Consider the following 20,774-nt stretch of genomic DNA (forward strand, 5'->3'; position numbering starts at 1 on the left):
GATGTTCATGTTCACAGAGGAGCAAACTCTGTACGTAAGTCAGATTATGTTTATAGGTAGATTTACCTTGTTCTAGTTTTTCAAACAGATATAATATTTTAAATCTGTTATGTGATAAATGTAGTAGTATACACTGCGCATGTTGTATAAAAGACATTGATAATATAAACAACAGTAATAATAATAAATGGAGAAAATCTCAAAAGAGGCATACAAAGGGTAAAAATAAAACACCTAGTTCTGTAAATAAAAGTAAAAATAATGAGGCAAGTTGGTTATTTAAAAAAGGGTTTAAACTAGGTTGTTAAAAAATTCAACATTTACAACCAAAAATTGAAGAAATAAAATTTCTTTTAAAATATGAACAATTATTTGATATATTTGGTATGGTAGACACATTTTGAAATGATGAAATTGGTACCGAAACATTACAAATTGAAGGTTACAAAATAGAAAGAAAAGATAGAAACGCTATTAATTATTGCGGAGGTGTAATTGCGTACATACGAAATAGTGTATGTCATCAGAGAAGAGTCGATTTAGAAATAAGTAGTATTGAATCTTTATGGATTGAAATTAAATTTCCAAACACAAACTCTATTTTAATAGGCATTTTTTATCGTCCGCCAAGCTCATTTCAATCTTAGATTGATTCAGCTGAAAAAGAAATAGATGAAGCTTCTGCAGAAAATAAAGAAATTATACTCTTAGGAGATTTTAATATAAACTATTCACAAATAAATCAAACAGTTGTCGGAAATCAAAAATGGAAGGACTGTATTAATTTGTATGGTTTACAACAAATTGTACATAATCCGACAAGAGTAACAAATAAATGTGCAACTGCCATAGACCATATATATACCACCGATGTAGACCATATTATAGAAGTAAATGTGCCTAGTTAAGCTGTCAGTGATCATTATCCTGTTTGTGTAACAAGAAAACTTAACCCAAAACTATCAAAAATGGTGCACTTGTCCATAGAATATAGATCATTCAAACAATTTGATAAAAATAAATTTATTGAAAATTTAACAAATACTCCTTTTCATCTCATTCAATCGATTGGAGATGTTGATGAAGCAGCTAATTATTGTTATAATCTATTTTTTAGCACTCTAGAGAAACATGCTCCTAAGAAAATTAAAAGGGTAAAAAATACCCAACAACCAGAGTGGTGGACTTCTGATATGAATAGCGCTCGACACCAAAGAGATCATTTTCACAGAATAAATGATATATATAATTATAAGATTTGGCGTAATAAGGTTACATTTTTAGTAGAACAGGCAAAGAAAAAATATTTTCAAAATGCTATTTCAAATTGTAAAGATAGTAAAACTATTTGGAAGTATGTCAAAAGATTTAATCCTAAAAAATACATAATAATATCACGCATTTAGAATACAAAAATTTGTAAGGGTTCCGCGGAACCCAGTGTCTCGCCTATTTTTGCTGTAAATCGCAGGCTCAACAACAATGAGGAAAAAAATCAATAAAAATATTCCTCTTGTTACTATTTTATGATTGTAAAAAATCTAAGTCCATTTAAAAGTAAATTACAGAAAAAACGGTGTAATCTTTTTACACACTTTACTTCTGGATACAATCTTATGATCATAAATAAGCTTCTGTCCAAGTTTGGTACAAACCCAGTATAGTTTAAGAAAGTTGTTAAAATTTTAAAAACTTTAACCACAGAGTGAATGTAATGGTTCCCCGCAGAAAAAACTAAGTCCATTTAAAAGTAAAATATGGAAAAAATGGATTTATTTATTTACAAAATTTACTTCTTGATACTATCTTATGATCATAAACAAGCTTCTGTCCAAGTTTGGTACAAACCCAGGATAGTTTAAGAAAGTTATTAAATTTCTAAAAACTTTAACCACAGAGTGAATGTAATGTTTCCCCACAGAAAAAACTAAGTCCATTTATAAGTAAAATACGGAAAAAATGGAATTTTATTTTTACAAAATTTACTTCTGGATATTATCTTATGATCATAAACAAGCTTCTGTCCAAGTTTGGTACAAACCCAGGATAGTTTGAGAAAGTTATTAAAATTCTAAAAACTTTAACCACAGAGTGAATGTTTTGTTTCCCCGCAGAAAAAACTAAGTCCATTTATAGTAAAATACGGAAAAAATGGAATTTTATTTTTACAAAATTTACTTCTGGATACTATCTTATGATCATAAACAAGCTTCTGTCAAAGTTTGGTAGAAATCCAGTATAGTTTAAGAAAGTTATTAAAATTTCAAAAACTTTAACCACAGAGTGAATATTTGTTGACGCCGCCGACGACGGAATGTAGGATCGCTTAGTCTCGCTTTTTCGACTAAAGTCGAAGGCTCGACAAAAATAGTGTCATTCAAAATGTTGTTGATATAGCAATTGCCAAATACATTTAATTTGCATTTCACAAATATTGCTGAAGGTAAAGTTGATAACAAATTATGTAATAGTGATGATGGTGCCAGTTTTGATGCACTCAATAAATTTGTAAAATCAAAGTTACAAAGGGGTAGTGAAAAATTCATTATACCAGAAATGAGTATTTTAGATGTAAATATGTATTTAAAAAAACTTGACAAGTCGTCGAAAGCAACTGGTTTAGATGATGTCGGACCAAATATTTTGAGTATGTGCAGCGATGTCATAGCACCAGCTTTGACATATATATTTAATCTAAGTATCAAATGTGGTAAATTTCCAAGTATTTTTAAAACTGCAAGAGTATGCCCAATTTTTAAAAGTGGCGATGCCTGTAATCCTGATAATTATAGACCAATAGCAGTTTTGCCTTGTCTCTCTAAAATCATAGAACGACATATAGGTAATAGTTTGTATATATTTTTAAATAGCAATGACAGTCAGGTTTCAGACCTAAGCATTCGTGTACTACTGCACTTACTAAATTAGTAGATGAATGGTTAGCAAATATAGATAATGGAGAGATAAACGGGGTTATATTTTTAGATTTAAAAAAAAAGAAAGCTTTGGATCTGGTTAATCATATAATTTTATTGAAAAAACTTGAATATTATAATGTTCCAAATAGTACACTAGACTGGTTTAAGTCATACTTGTTTGAACGAAGCCAACAAGTTAAGGTCAATAACGTCATGTCTAATACTAAATGCATAAAAACTGGTGTACCACAAGGTTCTATTCTGGGCCCTCTGTTATTTATTTTATATATCAATGAATTACCACTTAATATAGAACATTCATTAATAGATTTATATGCAGATGATTCTACATTACATTGTAGAGGTAATGATGTAATTCAGTTAGCTTCTAACCTTCAAAATGATATTCATGTTATTGAAAACTGGTGTTTGCAAAATTGTATGAAATTAAATGCCAAAAAGTGTAAATCAATGATTATTGGTTCAAAACAAAGGCTTTGTTTGACTGAAAACAGTTCAGATATCAATATTTCAAATGAACAAATAGAAAATGTAGATTGTGAAAAACTACTTGGTTTATATATTGACAAAAACTTAAATTGGAATCAGCAAATAGATAAAATGTCAATTACTATATCAAATAGAATCAATTTATTACAAAAGATAAGTAAATATTTATTTATGCATATACGTATTATCTATTTTAATGCTTATATTCTATCATTATTTGATTATTGTTGCAATATATGGGGAAGTTGTTGTGAAAGTGGAATAAATAAACTTAATAAGTTATTAAAGAAATCTGCTAGGGTTATAGTAGATGCTGACATAATGACATCATCCAGTTTATTGTTTAAAAGTTTACACTGGTTAAATGTGGAAAAACGAATTCAATACCAAAAGGCAATACTTGTATTTAAATCAGTTAATGGCATGGTTCCTAACTATTTAAAAGAAAATTTTCATTTTACTGATAATCAAAACTATAACTTGCGTTCAGCTGATGAAAAACTATTAAATCTTCCAAAAACAAAAACATTTTTTGTTGAAGAAAACATTTACCTATTCAGGTTCTCAAATATGGAACAGTTTACCAAATGAAATCAAAATGAGTGATACATTTGTATCTTTTAAAACAAAATGTTACAAATTTTTCATCAATTGTGCAAATTAATATGCCTTTTCATTATTATTTCAATACAATTGTTTAGTGTGTATAATATAACTTTATAATACTGTTTGTACTTATAACTATGTTATTATTATTTTGAGGACTCTCAGGAAGATTAGTTTTTAACTAATGGGATCATCCTCTTGAAATAAAGATTATTTATTTATTTATTTATTTATTTATTGTATTAAATCCTCGATATGACTATGACTACGCTACTACCCGTGGTTTAAGCCTTACCCTCCTGTGGCTTTAAAATGTCTTGCTTTTTCAACCGGTCATACTGGGTTATACGGACAAAGTATTAATGATTTTCATTTTAATAGGCTAATCGACGAGTCGATCGAGACGCTCACGCAGTCGTTTTCCTCGGAGCTCGGTATTTTTTTTTTATTTAACTTTTTATAGCTGACTATGTGGTATGTATGGGCTTTGCTCATTTTTTGGAAGCGTAAGGTGACCTATAGTTGTTAATTTCTGTGTCATTTGTTCTCTTTTGGAGAGTTGTCTAATTGGCAATCATACCAATTCTTCTTACTTTTATAACATCAAACCATATATTTCAATAAATACATGTATACTCTATATAAATAAAAAAATCTTCATAAATCCGCTTTTACTGATGAAGGAAGTTAACCTTAATACAGCGGTGAGTAAGATACTTGTATGGCTCTCTATACCTGCCATTCTTGAGCTGCGGGGTCGTATCGTTTCAAAGTCCATCTTTGGGATATCATATCTGGTCTATCTTCTAACGTAGAAACAGGATCCCATTGTTTTGGCGGAAGCATGTTATCCCAAGGAACTTCCTCGTATGATCTATAAAGAAGTTATCAATGACAAGTCGAAATCTACAATGAAGTTTAGTACATGCTAGTGTGTACCTGTAATTTCTGTCAAGCATGTGCATGTCTAAAGTCAGGAACCTCGTCATTAGTTGTAATATGACAATATCTTAATATTTTTGTTTGTTACTTTGAGTATCTCTAGGTGGTGATGGCATGTATTTGATAGTTTGTGTTTAATTGGCTAAATGCAGCAACTTTTTGTTTTAGTCGCAGGATGATTTAGAGATTAACAATTTGAATAGACATCTGAGTATGATCTGACTATTGTGATGATGTCTATTGGTGATGACTGTATGTCTCTGGTGTAGTTCACTGGATATCTTTTGTCAATTTTGTCGTGAGGTTGATTTAGACCTCACTGTGACATTTCTTATTGCATATCTCTGCAAATTGACTAAACGGACGCATTTCATTAGCGCATTTTTTTACAAAACATTGCGCCACAAAAAAATATAACAAGAGTGCACACGCTGAAATGTCTCGCCTTCTTTACTAATCATTGAAATTATGTTGATAGTCCTAATTTAAAGCTTTATTACAACTATCACATACACTCATATTTCAACATGATCTAAGAAAATGAGGTCAAGATATATAAACCAAACATGAAATACATGTACACCTTACAATCATTTAATACGCTAAATATAGTTGACCTATTGTTTATAGATCTAAGAAACAGAATTATTCAAGAAAACTAAACATTGACCAATGAATCATGAAAATGTGGTCAAGGTTATATGAACCATGTCAGGCAGACATGTACAGATTAAAGTTCTTCCATACAGCAAATATAGCTGACGTATTGCTTATAGTTTAAGAAAAACAGATTAAAACTAAAAGAATTAACACTCAGCAACTGGCAAAGAACAATGAAAATGAGGTCACGATCAAATAAAACCTGCGAGACTGACATGAACATCATAAAATATTTCCATACACCAAATATAGTGCACATTTTATACGAAAAAAAGACCAAAACTTAAAAACTTAACTTTGACCACTAAACCATGAAAATGAGGTCAAGGTCAGATGACACCTGCCAGCTAGACATGTCCACCTTGCAATCATTCCATACACCAAATAAAGTAGACCTATTGCATACAGTAAAAAAAATTAGACCAAAACACAAAAATTAACTATAACCACTGAACCATGAAAATGAGGTCAAGGTCAGATGATACCTGCCAGTAAGACATGTACACCTTACAGTCCTTCTATGCACAGAATATACTAGACCTATTGCTTATAGTATCTGAGATATGGACTTGACCACCAAAACTTTACCTTGTTCACTGATCCATGAAATGAGATCGAAATCTGACGGTCTGAAGGACCCTTCAGTAACTCCAATGACACAAAAGTATCCCCATTGACATCACATTTCAGATTTTACCTTTATCAAGTAAGACAGTTACACAAAGTCATTATCTTAACTTTATTTTTTAAATGTTACTAGTTATGATGTGTTTTCTGGTTAAAGGAAAAATGTATAATTTTGAAAAGTAAATCGAGTCGCCCATACAATGCTTTTTAAAACGTCTATATTAAACTTACTTTTGAGTCGAACCACTGTACATATACTTAAGCGCTAAATGATCACGCCCCTCTTTACTTTGTTCCGATGGAGGTTTTGCAACAAATGCCGACTGAAAATATAAAAATGCAATGCAGACAAAGTTAAAATTATAACACACGATGTCATGATTCGCACTGATATTGTTATAATCCTGGTACTTTTGATAATTATTATATATAATTGACCTGTTGTGTACACAGGCGCTTGGGTATATGATACAGATAGTTTTTGGATTTTTTTTTTGGTTATTAAAATTTTCTATATTTTTAATACATATCTTTCACTTTTGTGCATGTCTCACCTAGTTTCTAGTGATTTAAACGACTCAGAGAAAATACAAAAATTTACCAATCATACTAAGAAACAATTTGAGACTGGCACAGAAGTGATAGAAATGTATTATAAATATAGAAAATTGAATATTTTAATCAACAAAAAAATGAAAAAAAATATCTGTATCGTATACTCAAGCGCGCCTGTAGCCAGTTTATTGGCTGATGAACGTGGAAAGTGTTCTCGCTTAGTAGATCAATTCATTAAGAATAGCTTTGCATATCAATCAACAATCAAGTTTAACACACACGTGGTTATGAAGCAGTACATCGTTTAATCAGTTAATGTTGTTTGTCAAATAACACTGCGGTAAAGCTGATGACCGTAACTGCATTCACGGTCATCCCAAGATGTCGGATGAAAAATTAGGTCAGTTTCTGTATTGTCTGTTAAAGTGTTTCTATATCATTTTCATTAAAAATCATACATTGAAACGATGTAAATTTGTAAAAGAATCACTCGGAAATCACTAATTACTTCCGAGAAATGTGCATGTGACGGGAAATTCGATTTGAAAAAATCGTTAAGATGACCGTAAATCATAATCAAAATATTTTCAAGATGACCGTAACATAAAACAAGGATGACCGTGATTGGTAAAAAGATGACCGTAACTTGTAAAGGATGACCGTAATTTGTAAAGACTGACTGTAATTTATATAGGAATACCGTAACTTTTATAGGATGACCATCAATTCTAAGAAAAATCCGTATTGTATTCAAAGCTTTTTTGTTGAGTTTGTCGATCTCAATAGGGGCTCGGTTAGAGGATATAAATATGTTTCATAAATTTGTTTTTTTAAACTATAATATGATTGGCCGTATTTTGGATTTATGACAATGATCTCGTAAACAATGAAATATTTATTGATAACGACGTTAAAATTTTAACACAAATTGACAGCGATACGACGAAAATTTGAAGAAACATCAATGTGTCCCTAGTACACGGATGCCTCATCTTCACTGACATTTTCTATGTTTAGTGGACTGTGAAAATGGGATAAAACTGTAATTTGGCATTATAATTAAAAAGATCATATCATGATAGGGAAAATGTGTACTAAGTTTCAATTTTATTTAACTTGAAGCTATACAAACGGACAAACAAACAGACGAACGGACGAACGTACGCACAGACCAGAAAAACATAATGCCAATAAAAGAGGGACGAAAGATACCAAGGGGACAGTCAAACTCATAAATCTAAAACAAACTGACAACGCCTGGGCTAAAAATGAAAAAGACAAACAGAAAAACAATAGTACACATGACACAACATAGAAAACTAAAGAATAAACACGAACCCCACCAAAAACTAGGGGTGATCTCAGGTGCTCCGGAGGGTAAGCAGATCCTGCTCCACATGTGACACCCGTCGTGTTGCTTATGTGATTACAAATCCGTTAAATAGTCTAATTCGGTAGGTCACATTCATGAAAGGGAAGGGGATTGTAGTTACGACGTAAGGAACATATCCGATATCATTTGTGAAATGGTTATTTCATAACGGTCAACCAACTGGTGATGGCGTCCGTAAAATTTTCGAAGGGATGATTTCAACTTCACCATTTGGAACTCTTGGTTTAATAGCTTCCTTGTGAGCAGTAGCCCCTCTAACAAGAAAATCATGATAGGAAATGCAAGCACGGGAATATCGTATTAATTGGGAGAGATATATTATATACCCCGTATGCAGGTGCTGCTGGAATGTTGCTACTTAGAAATATGGAAATGGAAAGTTCACAATTGGAAAGCTGAAATCATCTCTTTTGTCGTGTCACGGAATAGAAGTTCCTTCATAATATAAGTTCCAAATGGAAAAACTATTCTGTAATATTTTTTCGACAGGAATAAATATTACAGTAGATGTTCCTAACGGAATAAATAGTATAGAATATTTGTTCCGACAGGTACAGGTATTATGACATTGTTTATAATAAAGTTTCTGTTAAGTGGAACAAATATACGTTGACAGTCGTAAAGTTTTGTTTTCAACCGACCCTCATGGAGCATTAAACACATTGATAATACATACGAATATTTGGTAATCGAGCCAATGTGTATGGTCCCAGAGGAAGCAGATTAAAATCTTAATTTGGCTTGATATATGCAGGCGGAAACCCTTTTGAAATAGAACAAAAGAATCGAAGCTCTTTGTTTATCCATAAGCGATAAATGTTTACTGTAATGTTTGATATAGTAACAAAATTTTAAAAAGTTAATAGAAAGAAATAAAACGACAATTTTCTTCTCAATTACGAAGTGTTCTATTTTAAAAACACAATTTGCATAAGTTTTCAATTTATCTATTACATAGTAATGGAAATCAATAAGATATCAAGTCGACGAAATGGGTATCTATAAGTTGGATGTAGAAAATGCATAACCTCCGATTTTTTTTTTAACACGGACGGAGAACATATCAATCTTTTAGTTCAGAAATATTCGTGTCTGCCCTTCCCTTTATGTGAATCAAGAAAAATTCCCCAAAATAGGTAACGATTGTATCGAAAAGTGAAAATCGAGTGCACCTTTTTATGTTAGGGCATGTTTGGGGGTGTATATTTTGTCTTTAAAACGTACAAAGCAAAAGTATTTGATATAGCATCTCGCTTCAGATTCTATTATTTTTATATATCAAAGCTACAGGTTAACTTTATAACGTAAAAAAATGACAGTACGAAAAGATGAAATGTTTGGGTCAAGTGAAATACCTACCTAATGAATAACAAAAACAGAGTAGGTGTGGTCGAATAGCTATTTTTTTCTAAAAGTACTTGACGACAGTCTTTTAATTTGGATGATGAAAATGGATATCTTCGAAAAAATATGATTTTCTTTGTGTGTGATAACTAGGGTTTATAATCTTCAACCACTGAAAATGTTTAGTCTGCTCTCCCACGAAATATTAATTAGAATTTTTTTAAATGCTTAAGAATTTTCGAAAATTTCACCTGACATCCGAACAGACAAAATTTTTTAAAGTTTAATCAATGCTTATTGCAGACAAGAACATGAACTGATGCTCATTAGCTAGTAGATACATTTGTCTTTTAAAATATAACTGACATATAACGATCGATCGTAATGCTGTTATGTGGATAAATTTATCAGTTTTCAAGAGCAATTGGCAGAGCATCATCCCTACAATGGCTTCCATTTCTACGATTGTGAGCATGAACTGGCGTAATGGGGAGATAATTTTGAAGAAGTAGAATCCTGACTGTATGAATAACATTTCTGTAAATATACAACTTGATTGACAACGTTCCGTGATACTTAAGGATCTACTTTGCTGGAGCTCACCTTCACTAGTTTAGTCGTATGATATTTTCAAAACATGTCTGTTATTTTATTTGCACGACAAAATGGAAGACGATATAATATCAATGGGTGTACATGCATTGGCATTTTTAAAAATGTGTATTTATTATATGTACTTAAAAGGAATCCCAGAAATTATAAAAATCTTTTGTCGAGCAGTTGGAGGCTGTGCACCGCATTTTTGTCATTATACTTGTAAGGTGTCATTTTATCGCGCTTTTGTGGCATGTTTTCCTTACCTGTTCATTTGCATGTCTTTTTGCAAATTCATTTTAAAAATTAAAACCTCTACTGTAAACAAGAGTGCACACACTGAAATGTCTCGCCTTCTTAACTAATCATTGATATTATGTTGATAGTTGTAAGTATAAAGCTTTATTACAACTGTCACATAAACTTAAAATTAACCAAGATAGCTAAACAAAGACCAATGAACCATGAAAATGAGGTCAAGGTCAGATGAACCATGCCAGGCAGACATGCACAGCTAACAATGCTTTCACACATCAAATATAGTTGACCTATTACTTATAGTTTAAGAAAAATAGACCAAAACACAAAAACTTAACACTGTGCAATGAACCGTGAAATTAAGGTCATGGTCAAATAAAACGTGCGGGACTGTCATATAGATCATAAAATATTTCCATACACCAAATATAGTTGACCTTCGGCATATAATATTAGATTAAAAGACCAAAACTCAAAAACTTAACTATAACCACTGAACCATGAAAATAAGGTCACGGTCAAATGACATCTGCCCGCTAGACATATACACCTTACAATCATTCCATACAACAAATATAGTAGACCTATTGCATAAAGTATAATAAAAACAGACCAAAACACAAAAACTTAACTTTAACCACTGAACCATGAAAATGAGGTCAAGGTCAAATACATCTGCCCGCTAGACATGTACACCTTACAAGCATTCCATACAACAAATATAGTAGACCTATTGCATAAAGTATAAGAGAAACAGACCAAAACACAAAAACTTAACTATAACCACTGAACCATGAAAATGAGGTCAAGGTCAGGTGACACCTGCCAGTTGGACATGTACACCTTACAGTCCTTCCATACGCCGAATATACTAGCCCTATTGCTTATAGTATCTGAGATATGGACTTGACCACCAAAACCTAACCTTGTTCACTGATCCATGAAATGAGGTCGAGGTCAAGTGAAAACTGTCTGACGGGTATGAGGACCTTACAAGGTACGCACATACCAAATATAATAATCCTATTACTTATAATAAGAGAGAATTCAACATTACAAAAAATCTGAACTTTTTTTTCAAGTGGTCACTGAACCATGAAAATGAGGTCAAGGACATTGGACATGTGACTGACGGAAACTTCGTAACATGAGGCATCTATATACAAAATATGAAGTATCCAGGTCTTCCAGCTTCTAAAATATAAAGCTTTTAAGAAGTGAGCTAACGCCGCCGCCGCCGTAGCCGCCGCCGGATCACTATCCCTATGTCGAGCTTTCTGCAACAAAAGTTGCAGGCTCGACAAAAACGATACATATGGTAATCTTTGCATTTGAAGCACGTCTTATTTTCTTCTACCTATACCTATAGGATAATACTCTCATATTAATATGCTTATACCAACACAATTAATCATTTGATACAAAAAGGTAGTTATATAAATACGGATATTTCTTAGAATTGATGGTCATCCTTTAAAAGTTACAGTCATCATTTACAAATTACGATCATCTTAAAAGCAATTACGGTCACCCTTGTTATGAAACGCTGATTCTGTTACGGTCATCTCGATTGTGATTTACGGTCATCTGAGCGATTTTTTCAAATCGAATTTCCCGTTTCATGCACATTTCTCGGAAGTAATTAGTGATTTCCGAGTGATTCTTTTATACATTTATATCGTTTCAATGTATGATTTGTAAAGAAACTGATATAGAAACACTTTAACAGACAATACAGAAACTGACCTAATTTTTCATCCGACATCTTGGGATGACCGTGAGTGCAGTTACGGTCATCAGCTTTACCCCAGTGAATAAGGTCGTTGACGTACTAATCCTTAAAGTCATGGTTATAAATGCTTAACAGATTCAGATTCAATAGTTTATTAAAGTCTCACCACATACAACATTATTAAAACAAGATACAATTATAAAATTAATTATACAGTAAACATAGTTAAAACAATTAAATACATGTATGTGCTATTCTTAAAAGAATTATGAGAGACTATTAAAATACAAATAATACTTATTCATTTTATAAAATACTACAAATACAGTAGTTAAGGTTCCACTAAAGTCAAAATATAGGACACTTCATAAACATCTAAACTTTGCATGTATGTATCAACCTATAATGAATAAAGTCAAAAACTATGAGAACATATGTTCATTTAAACATACTTAACTTATACACACTATGTAAATTGGAAATAAACTTGAAATAGTTATGTTGTTGCCAAACCGGTTCTTGGGGTGAACACTAAATTTTCCAAAAAATCTGGAGGCCTGCTAGACGACTTAATTTGTTTAGAATTGGTATGGACGAATAATGTTATATATAATGCAGGGCAAGCTCATGTTAATTTTTCATAAAATGTATTAATTTTCGAGTTTCAGTCAATTTCATGTATCTAAGTGAACGAATATCGAAGGTACTATACAGAAATTGGACAAATATGCCATTAAAACATAAGTATTTTACAAATCAACATGATGTAGGGTGACACACGCGTTTCCCCTGACAAGTATTGCCATATATCCGATAACTTCATATACAATTGCCTCATCGCTCATTCCCATATTTGGTGACATTCCTAGTTCTTGGGAGTGTTCTGTATTTCAACATTGTTCGTGTTTTTCCAATATCCAAATTTCTTAAAGCTTGTTCACCCTTCCAATTTTATGATAGTATGTAGCTGTTTTCATTAGAACCATTAATAATATATGCACAAAAGATATGTCATAAGATGTTGAAACGTGATTAATTCATCACCATAATTTCATCATGTGCTATCAGATATATGTTTTTAGTATCAATATCAATAAAACACTATCCAGTTACGATTATCTTCGCATTTTTTAATACCATAATTACGATTATCTTTTTTTCCGAGTTACGATTATCATCCCGAATTTTTCAACGGCAATTTTCAAAGCGCTTAGACAATTCCAGTGCACCGTTACGATTAAAATTTGATGTAATGGTATAGAAAAACCTTGCAGCTGAGTAACTAGTGACAAAAAAATGCTACATTTGAGTAAAATGACTGTAAAGATTTTACTTATATCTGCCGTCGCCATATTGGGATAATCGTAATTGCAGTTACTATTATCTCTTTAATACCAGTGCTATTCCTGGATTTCTAATACATAAACTTAACTATTTGTGTTGGTACATATGTATATGTATGTAATCAGTATCTTCCATAGATCATAGATTTGATTTTCAAAAGTTAAAAGGGTGAAAATTAATTCCTTTTGTGTGTATCCATGGCAACATTCTGCAATTATTTACCATAAATTATTGCAAAAAGGGGGGTAAACATGTCACATATCCCCCCCAAATTTTTGATCAAACTAGAATTTCAATGCCTTTGAGTGATACCTTTTTAGAAACTGTTTTCATAGATCTTCCTAATGATCAAATGAAAAATGGGTGTCTTTCGCCTCATTTTTTCGTAAAATCCAATCACAAAGTTCGTGCGATAAAAAGTTGGAAAAAGACATTACAATAATTGCCGGACCAATGTATGGTATGGACATACAAATACGGACTGTCATACAGAAAACAGCCTATATTACATGTATACATTACATAACCTTGATGTTCATATAAACCCAATACAAAGGCTATTTTAATACTCAGCTATTTAAAAATGAATTTTATTGCACACAAGCTCTCATATTTGAAAAATCCACAGGGGCCAAAATGCGAAACTACACACCTAACTGTGGAGTGCTACCTAAAGTTATAGTGCGAAAACTAAAATTATTCGGACGACGACGACGCTGAGGCCAACGTGATACCAATATACGACCAAAAATTTTTTTTTTTTTCGGTCGTATAAAACTAAACCGGCGAAGTCCATTTATTAGTTAAAACGGAATTTTGAAGAAAAAAATGATATGGATAGTCTTCATATAAATACTCTTTCGTAAATTCCATAAAGATGACAACACTTATTAAAACTTCTAAATATTGACCACGGAATGTCAATCTAATTAAAAACCGATCTCTCATTGCTCACGTTTTCTGATATGTCGCGTGGGAGATCTAACGAAACCCGCTTTGAGGTCACATGTGAGTGAACTGGAAGTTATGAATATATAATGATATATAAATGAGTTGACGACCTATTGATAAGCCAATTAAAAAAGTTTATGGACTATTTGGACTGACGATTTCTTCGTAAATTAAATGCGTTACATCCCTTTACCTCACGATAAACTTTCAAGATCTTCGAAGACTCATTTTCATTGGTCGAAAAAAAGACACACCTACGAAGTCACTCACATGTGACCTCAAAGCGGCATATCAGAAAACGGGAGCGATGAGAGATCGGTTTTTAATTAGATTGACGGAAGATCGCTATATATGTCTCGCTTCCGCAGCATACATGAAGTCGCGACTCGACAAAATCGGATCTTGTTTTACAGTTATCATTAAACAAAAATGTAAATTAAGTCTTCAATTCAATAAAATATAGAGCAAAAATGAATAACCATTTTTTATATATACATCTATCCAAAGATTTATATAGTAGACTATACAATACTTGATTTTACATTGTACATGAACATATGAACAGTAATTTTGTCTGGTTTATATTCGATGCAAATTTTGTGACCAATCAAAATAATAAATGCCTTTTTTTCTACTCTCTTTTTTTATATACATGAAGAACTGTTGTATTTTTGTCAATAAGTCGATCATTACACTACCCGTAATTAAATGTGCCACTTTACTGCAAGTATTAGTTGTTGTGTTGAGAAGTAAAGAAACCATTCACTACATTACCATAGCATGATGAGGGTAGGTGCGGTGAAATATATGTTATAAATTGGACTCAATTCAGTGATGATACTAATTCATTTAAACATGTTAAAGGTTCACAATTAAATACGGTATTAGTTAAAATACATGTTTATTGAAACACTTCAAATTTCTACCTCGGATTCCTTTGCACGAAGACCATTCTGTAATAGATTGTGTTAACTTAATAGTATGGGTGTCTAGCTTGTCAAAATATATCACAAGACTTTACTTGTAAGCTAGATAATATGAACCCAGCTTGCTACAATGTAGTTAGCATTACAGTAATCAAACTTTCTATGAACAGTTTGGCATGACAAAGAGGAATGATGCAAGCATTACGATGAATATATATATATGGCGAGGGAAGAACCAAAAATTTGCGAAAGCAAATTTACAGATCTAACATTGTTGGGTTGATGTTTAGACGAGTTGTATACCAACAATGTTAGATCTGTAAATTTGCTTTCGCTAATATTTGGTTCTTCCCTCGCCGGGATTCGAACCCATGCTACTGTGATATCGTGACACCAAATCGCCTGCACTGCAGCCGTCCCGCTAGACCACACGACCACCTGGGCTCTACAAAAATAGAGCTTTCGCTGGCCGTATGTTACCTTTCCTCGTCAGTTTTAATCTAGCGACGTACTACAGTACATGATATATAAGGCATGAAGATGTTATTGTTACAGATCAGCTAAATTATCTATAGTAAAGGATCCTACAAATTAATGTAAGATACAGTCACAGAAAATAATTATATTCATAAGTACGTCTGAGTCAGTGACAACCCTACAACAGATGTATCCATCGGATCGCCATCAATGATGGTGATACATGGCTGTGTACATAATGTATATACAACTCGTCTAAACATCAACCCAACAATGTTAGATTTGTAAATTTGCTTTCGCAAATATTTGGTTCTTCCCTCGCCGGGATTCGAACCCATGCTACTGTATCTCCGTCTGCTGTTTATATAATCAATGATAATAAAGACATTCAACTTGTCAATGACGTCGGCTAACGATAAATTGTGCCTAACAAATGGCCTATCGACTTTTTGCTTTACAACAAAGAGATCCAGCCCATCGGCTTTATAGTACTTGTTTTAATTCTAAGTTTCAGTTAACTCTTTAATGAGTTTATTATGCAAGACAAATATACACAAAATGAGAATATGCAAAGTTTCACGGTATAAATCTATAACGTGTTTCATTTGCATGACTAATATATACACTAACTCAGAATATGATAGTATAATAATAATCTTTTCAAATAAAAGTAAAATATTTATCTGACCTTAGAAATCTGTAAAAGCTTTTGTACCCGCAAGCATTTAATCATCAATAAGCAATACACTCATGTATTTTCTTGATCTTGTAGTGTGTAAAAGCATAAACAATAGCAGAAGATATGTGTTTGTTTCTAAATATAGAGTGATACATGCTTACTTTTGATCGCCACTTAGTCGATTCTTCTGAAGGTTTCCGTTGGTCATAATCACTTGTCCATCCTAAAAAGTGAAAACGTTGTTTTGGTTATAAGTTTTAATAATATCATTTTTCCAATAATCGGAAATTAATAATAATAGCATTTATTCCCTGAAATCGGCAGTGCCGTACGTATTATGCTTCCACTCTGTTTTTGTATTTCTATGTGTATCTATCTTTTGAGTTAAAGCCTTTTTTTTTTACAGCGGATGACCGAGAGGGCAATCCGGTGTATTGACTGTTGACAGCGAGATTTGAATGTAACCCGAATAATACAGTCGTTATTTTACGCTCAATATCGATCAATATCAAAGTGGAGAGAATCGGAGAAGGTAAGGGCTTGAATTATTCGATGTAGTTGGACTGGTAACCAATCTATAATCTATAAATAAGCAGACACCAGCAGTGCAGAATAACATACCTTATCTCTTGTTATTTAAGAGACAATATCTAAAAAGTATAATTTTCATGTCCCGCCTTTCACCAGCAATTATTTTTTTATTCAGGCATCCAGTTTTTGGAAAATTTTACGTTTCAGTATTAACTCGAGTATATAATGCACCAACTGCAAACAATTAAACATTCTTTTTAATATTTCGTTTAATGAAATATTATAATTTAAATGGTCAACCCCCCAAAAAATCATATTGTCCCCTGTTATTTTCTGAAAATTAAATAATTCCAAGAATATCTATATTAAGTTAACAGCCTTCCGATTTTCACAAATCAAAATGATTGATTATATAAAAAAAACTTCTCCATTACTGGTCTGATTTTGTTACAACTAAAGCATGTAAGAAAATTTTGCATTTTTAAGGGTCTTTTGAATGTTGTCCCTCCTGTTACCTGTGGACACATTTGAAAGACTAAAAAATGTATTTCTTGTAATGTAAAGATTAGAGCATCATTTCCTGAATGTATGACTCCATTTGTGGTGTCTTCTTATTTATCCAACTTTTAAAAAGAAGGTATTCTCATTTAACCAACTTTTTATTTTTGTTAATTATTGGGTTGTTTGTTTAGTAATAAAATTTGGCAGTAAATTTGTTCCTGTATGTTTTTATATTATTTAAAAAATATATATAAAATAGGCGATAGTAAACTTGTTAAATTTTATTTTTAAACAAAATTTGGTATATTTCAAATAATAAATAAATGTTTCACAAATTTGTACAGAAGAAACCCACAAATCAGTAATATTTGTTCATTTGAGGTTTTGCGTTAATTTGCATTTATACTAGTAACATGTATAATTGGTATAGCATTTTTACTTCCCAATCTGGATAGCCTTTGGTAGTATTATATTGTTTCAATATCCATTAGTACTTAGTCACATCATCGGACCTACATTTTGCCATCAAGTTCAAGCTCAATATCATCATGAATAAAAGTGCAACTGATATTTTTCTATCCAATTCATATTTTAACTAACGGTTAGAAAACTTAAAAATACCTTCAAGTGATTTACAATTCATTAACTAAATGTCAGTTGCACATTTTAAAATGCTATATGCTAAATAATACTACAGAAAATTTAATCCGGGTATAATTTTCAGTCTTATTTTTCACCTGTCATTCAACCCAAATTTTAATTGAAAAATCCTTTGTTCTTGAATACCTTTGATCTCGTCTATCCAACTATTTTTTTTTACCTTTACTACCTATAATTTTAAAAAGTTGGATAAATGAGAATGAACCCCATTTGTTTAGGTGAATAGCAGCCAGTTTGAAAAAGCTGACCTCCTCAAAGATCAGAATTTGGAGAAATATAATTGTGTTGTTCTCTCCTGTAACAGCCTTTTTTGGTACCTTCTGAGAATATTTCATTGTCACCACTATAACAGTACATGTGCTTTTATAGTATCTTATCAAATTGATATGTAGATGGATGTAAATTCGAGTAAATGAACAAAACGTACTGCGTAATTCCTTTCTTTTACGTTCTGTCATGTTACCTGATAAAAAGAAACAGCATAACCATAATCAGTAACAGGAAGGTAGTTCAAGACAATTTCACGGATGAATCAAAACGTAAATTTACTATATGTCAACCATTTCATTTAATATAAGTTATCATCACCACATTAAATAAATTTCAAAGTAATATACAGTATATTGAAAAAAAATTAGTTTTTTTTGTTGCTTTTGATAACAGCAGAGAACATTGGCAATTCAAGTATAGTAGATAATAACAGAAAGGAATTTATTTTAGAATTTTTCATTACCTAGGCAGATTTTTCATCTTGCAAATACAATTTCAAAGGATAAATGACATTGTTTGCTGTTATCTTCCAAATGTGACCAATCTGAAATGATGTATTTTTCTTAAACTATAAAATTTGAGAAAAAAATCCTTTCTGTTACCAACTCTGTCCTGTTGGTCCGAGACCACAATTATTTCGTAGTGCATTCCTTTTAGAACATAAATGAAAATAAAAAAAATCCCACCTGCGCTTTCTCAAAGAAAATTTTACAGTGTGTTGTACTACTTTTGGGACAAATTATATCAAAATTAAAGAAAACTTCATCGCCTCTAACTCAAAATATGGACAATTTTATGTTTAGGGCGTCTTGAAATCTTTTGACAGCCTCCGAAGTGCTAATTTAAACCTTTTTTAGCTGGACCAAATCACTATACTTTCCTTTAAAATTCTGGACCCAATATTTTTTACCCCTACTTGCAATTTGAGGCATTAAACATGGAGAAATAAATTTGGAAGGGGTATACAAATTAATAGCAAGTAACCCACTGTCAACACTAGGGACTATAAAATTAATAGTTGGCATTTGATAAACTATTGCAGGATATACAAGTAAACCACAAATAGTGTCTTAAACTTATTCCCTAGTCCCTTATTAGATTTTTTTTTAAATTGATTCATTCTGGTTACAGGAAATAACTGGTTTTTTTTTGTACCATTTTTGAAATTGCAATTGTTACCACATTTCACAATTGTTTGAATTATAGACAACAGTTCCTAGATCCCCAATGTGTGTTCTTCGCTTTGTGCTATTAAAATACCTGGGTCTAAAGACTTTTTTTTGTTTTTTTCTTATTGCTAAAAATCTGACTTTTTCAGATATTGTCTCTATAAACTGATTTCTTCAATGCATACTCATGAAATATTATTTAAGAACATAAATTAATCATTTGAAAATGTTGTGTTATATATACGTTTATCCACTCTCGACATGTATATATACACGTACAGAAAAAAATGTTAACGCATGCGGTAGAATACTCTCTCTCTCTCTCTCTCTCTCTCTCTCTCTCTCGCAGAAAAATCGAATTATTACAGAATAGTGTCCACCTTCACTTGCATTACTCGCCTTATTTACTAATCATTGATATTATGTAGCATATTAATCTATTGCAATAAAAATTCATAATCTAAAATAAAATTTGTAGATTTAGCTAACTAAGTCCTTATGTTTGTATAAAATAACATTCGTTTATAGTGGAACATTGTGTTAACAATGAATTAGCTGCATTCAAAATTTGCTTGCTAGTCCCACAGATAGATAACTCTGGGTCATTTCCCAATCTTTTTTTTTTTATCTTTATTCAATAAAACATTCACTGCAATTTACAATATCTTAAAAACAAACATATAACATAACTGTTCAATTCAAATCTCAAAATGTCATTCTGTTATTTTATTTTACTACATATTTACAAATAAAACATCAGGAGTTCTTCATCCAATACGACAATACAATTATCATTTAAAAATTTCTTGTTAAAAACAGAAAGTCTGTTTGTATATTTGCAATATGTATAGAAATATCTTACATAATGTTTCACAGTATATTTGAAATATTCCACTGTATTTACACTTTTTACATTGTTTTTTATCATTTGTCTCTGTTTCATAACACATAGTTTTGCAACAGAAAGGATGAAATTAACAAAATGAATATTAACACCTTTTACTGTTCCTGTCATTCCAAGAAGGAAAATCCTCATTTCCCAATCAATCTATCAAGAAGGAAAGTCCTTTCATGCTAATTTCACACATAGTCTATTTCAAAAATGATAAAACGTTCTTTATATTGGT

The 20,774-nt window shown here is 31.6% G+C and overlaps 1 protein-coding gene across 2 annotated transcripts in view; it reads right to left on the minus strand.

Moving 5' to 3' along the window:
* Positions 1-20,774, minus strand: part of LOC134708032 (protein SPMIP7-like) — a 73,212-nt gene that overhangs the window by 33,063 nt on the left and 19,375 nt on the right. Inside the window, exons 2-5 of one of the 2 annotated variants that reach the window (XM_063568276.1) lie at positions 16,678-16,739; positions 15,361-15,387; positions 6,495-6,586; positions 4,770-4,908 (exon numbers count right to left, since the gene is read on the minus strand). In XM_063568276.1, the coding sequence (XP_063424346.1) occupies positions 4,770-4,908; positions 6,495-6,586; positions 15,361-15,387; positions 16,678-16,739 (320 nt within the window). The remainder of the gene's footprint in view (positions 1-4,769; positions 4,909-6,494; positions 6,587-15,360; positions 15,388-16,677; positions 16,740-20,774) is intronic. The other variant, XM_063568279.1, reaches the window with a different exon arrangement.

Source organism: Mytilus trossulus, chromosome 2 (genome assembly GCF_036588685.1).
Source record: "Mytilus trossulus isolate FHL-02 chromosome 2, PNRI_Mtr1.1.1.hap1, whole genome shotgun sequence".
Lineage (NCBI taxonomy): Eukaryota > Metazoa > Mollusca > Bivalvia > Mytilida > Mytilidae > Mytilus > Mytilus trossulus.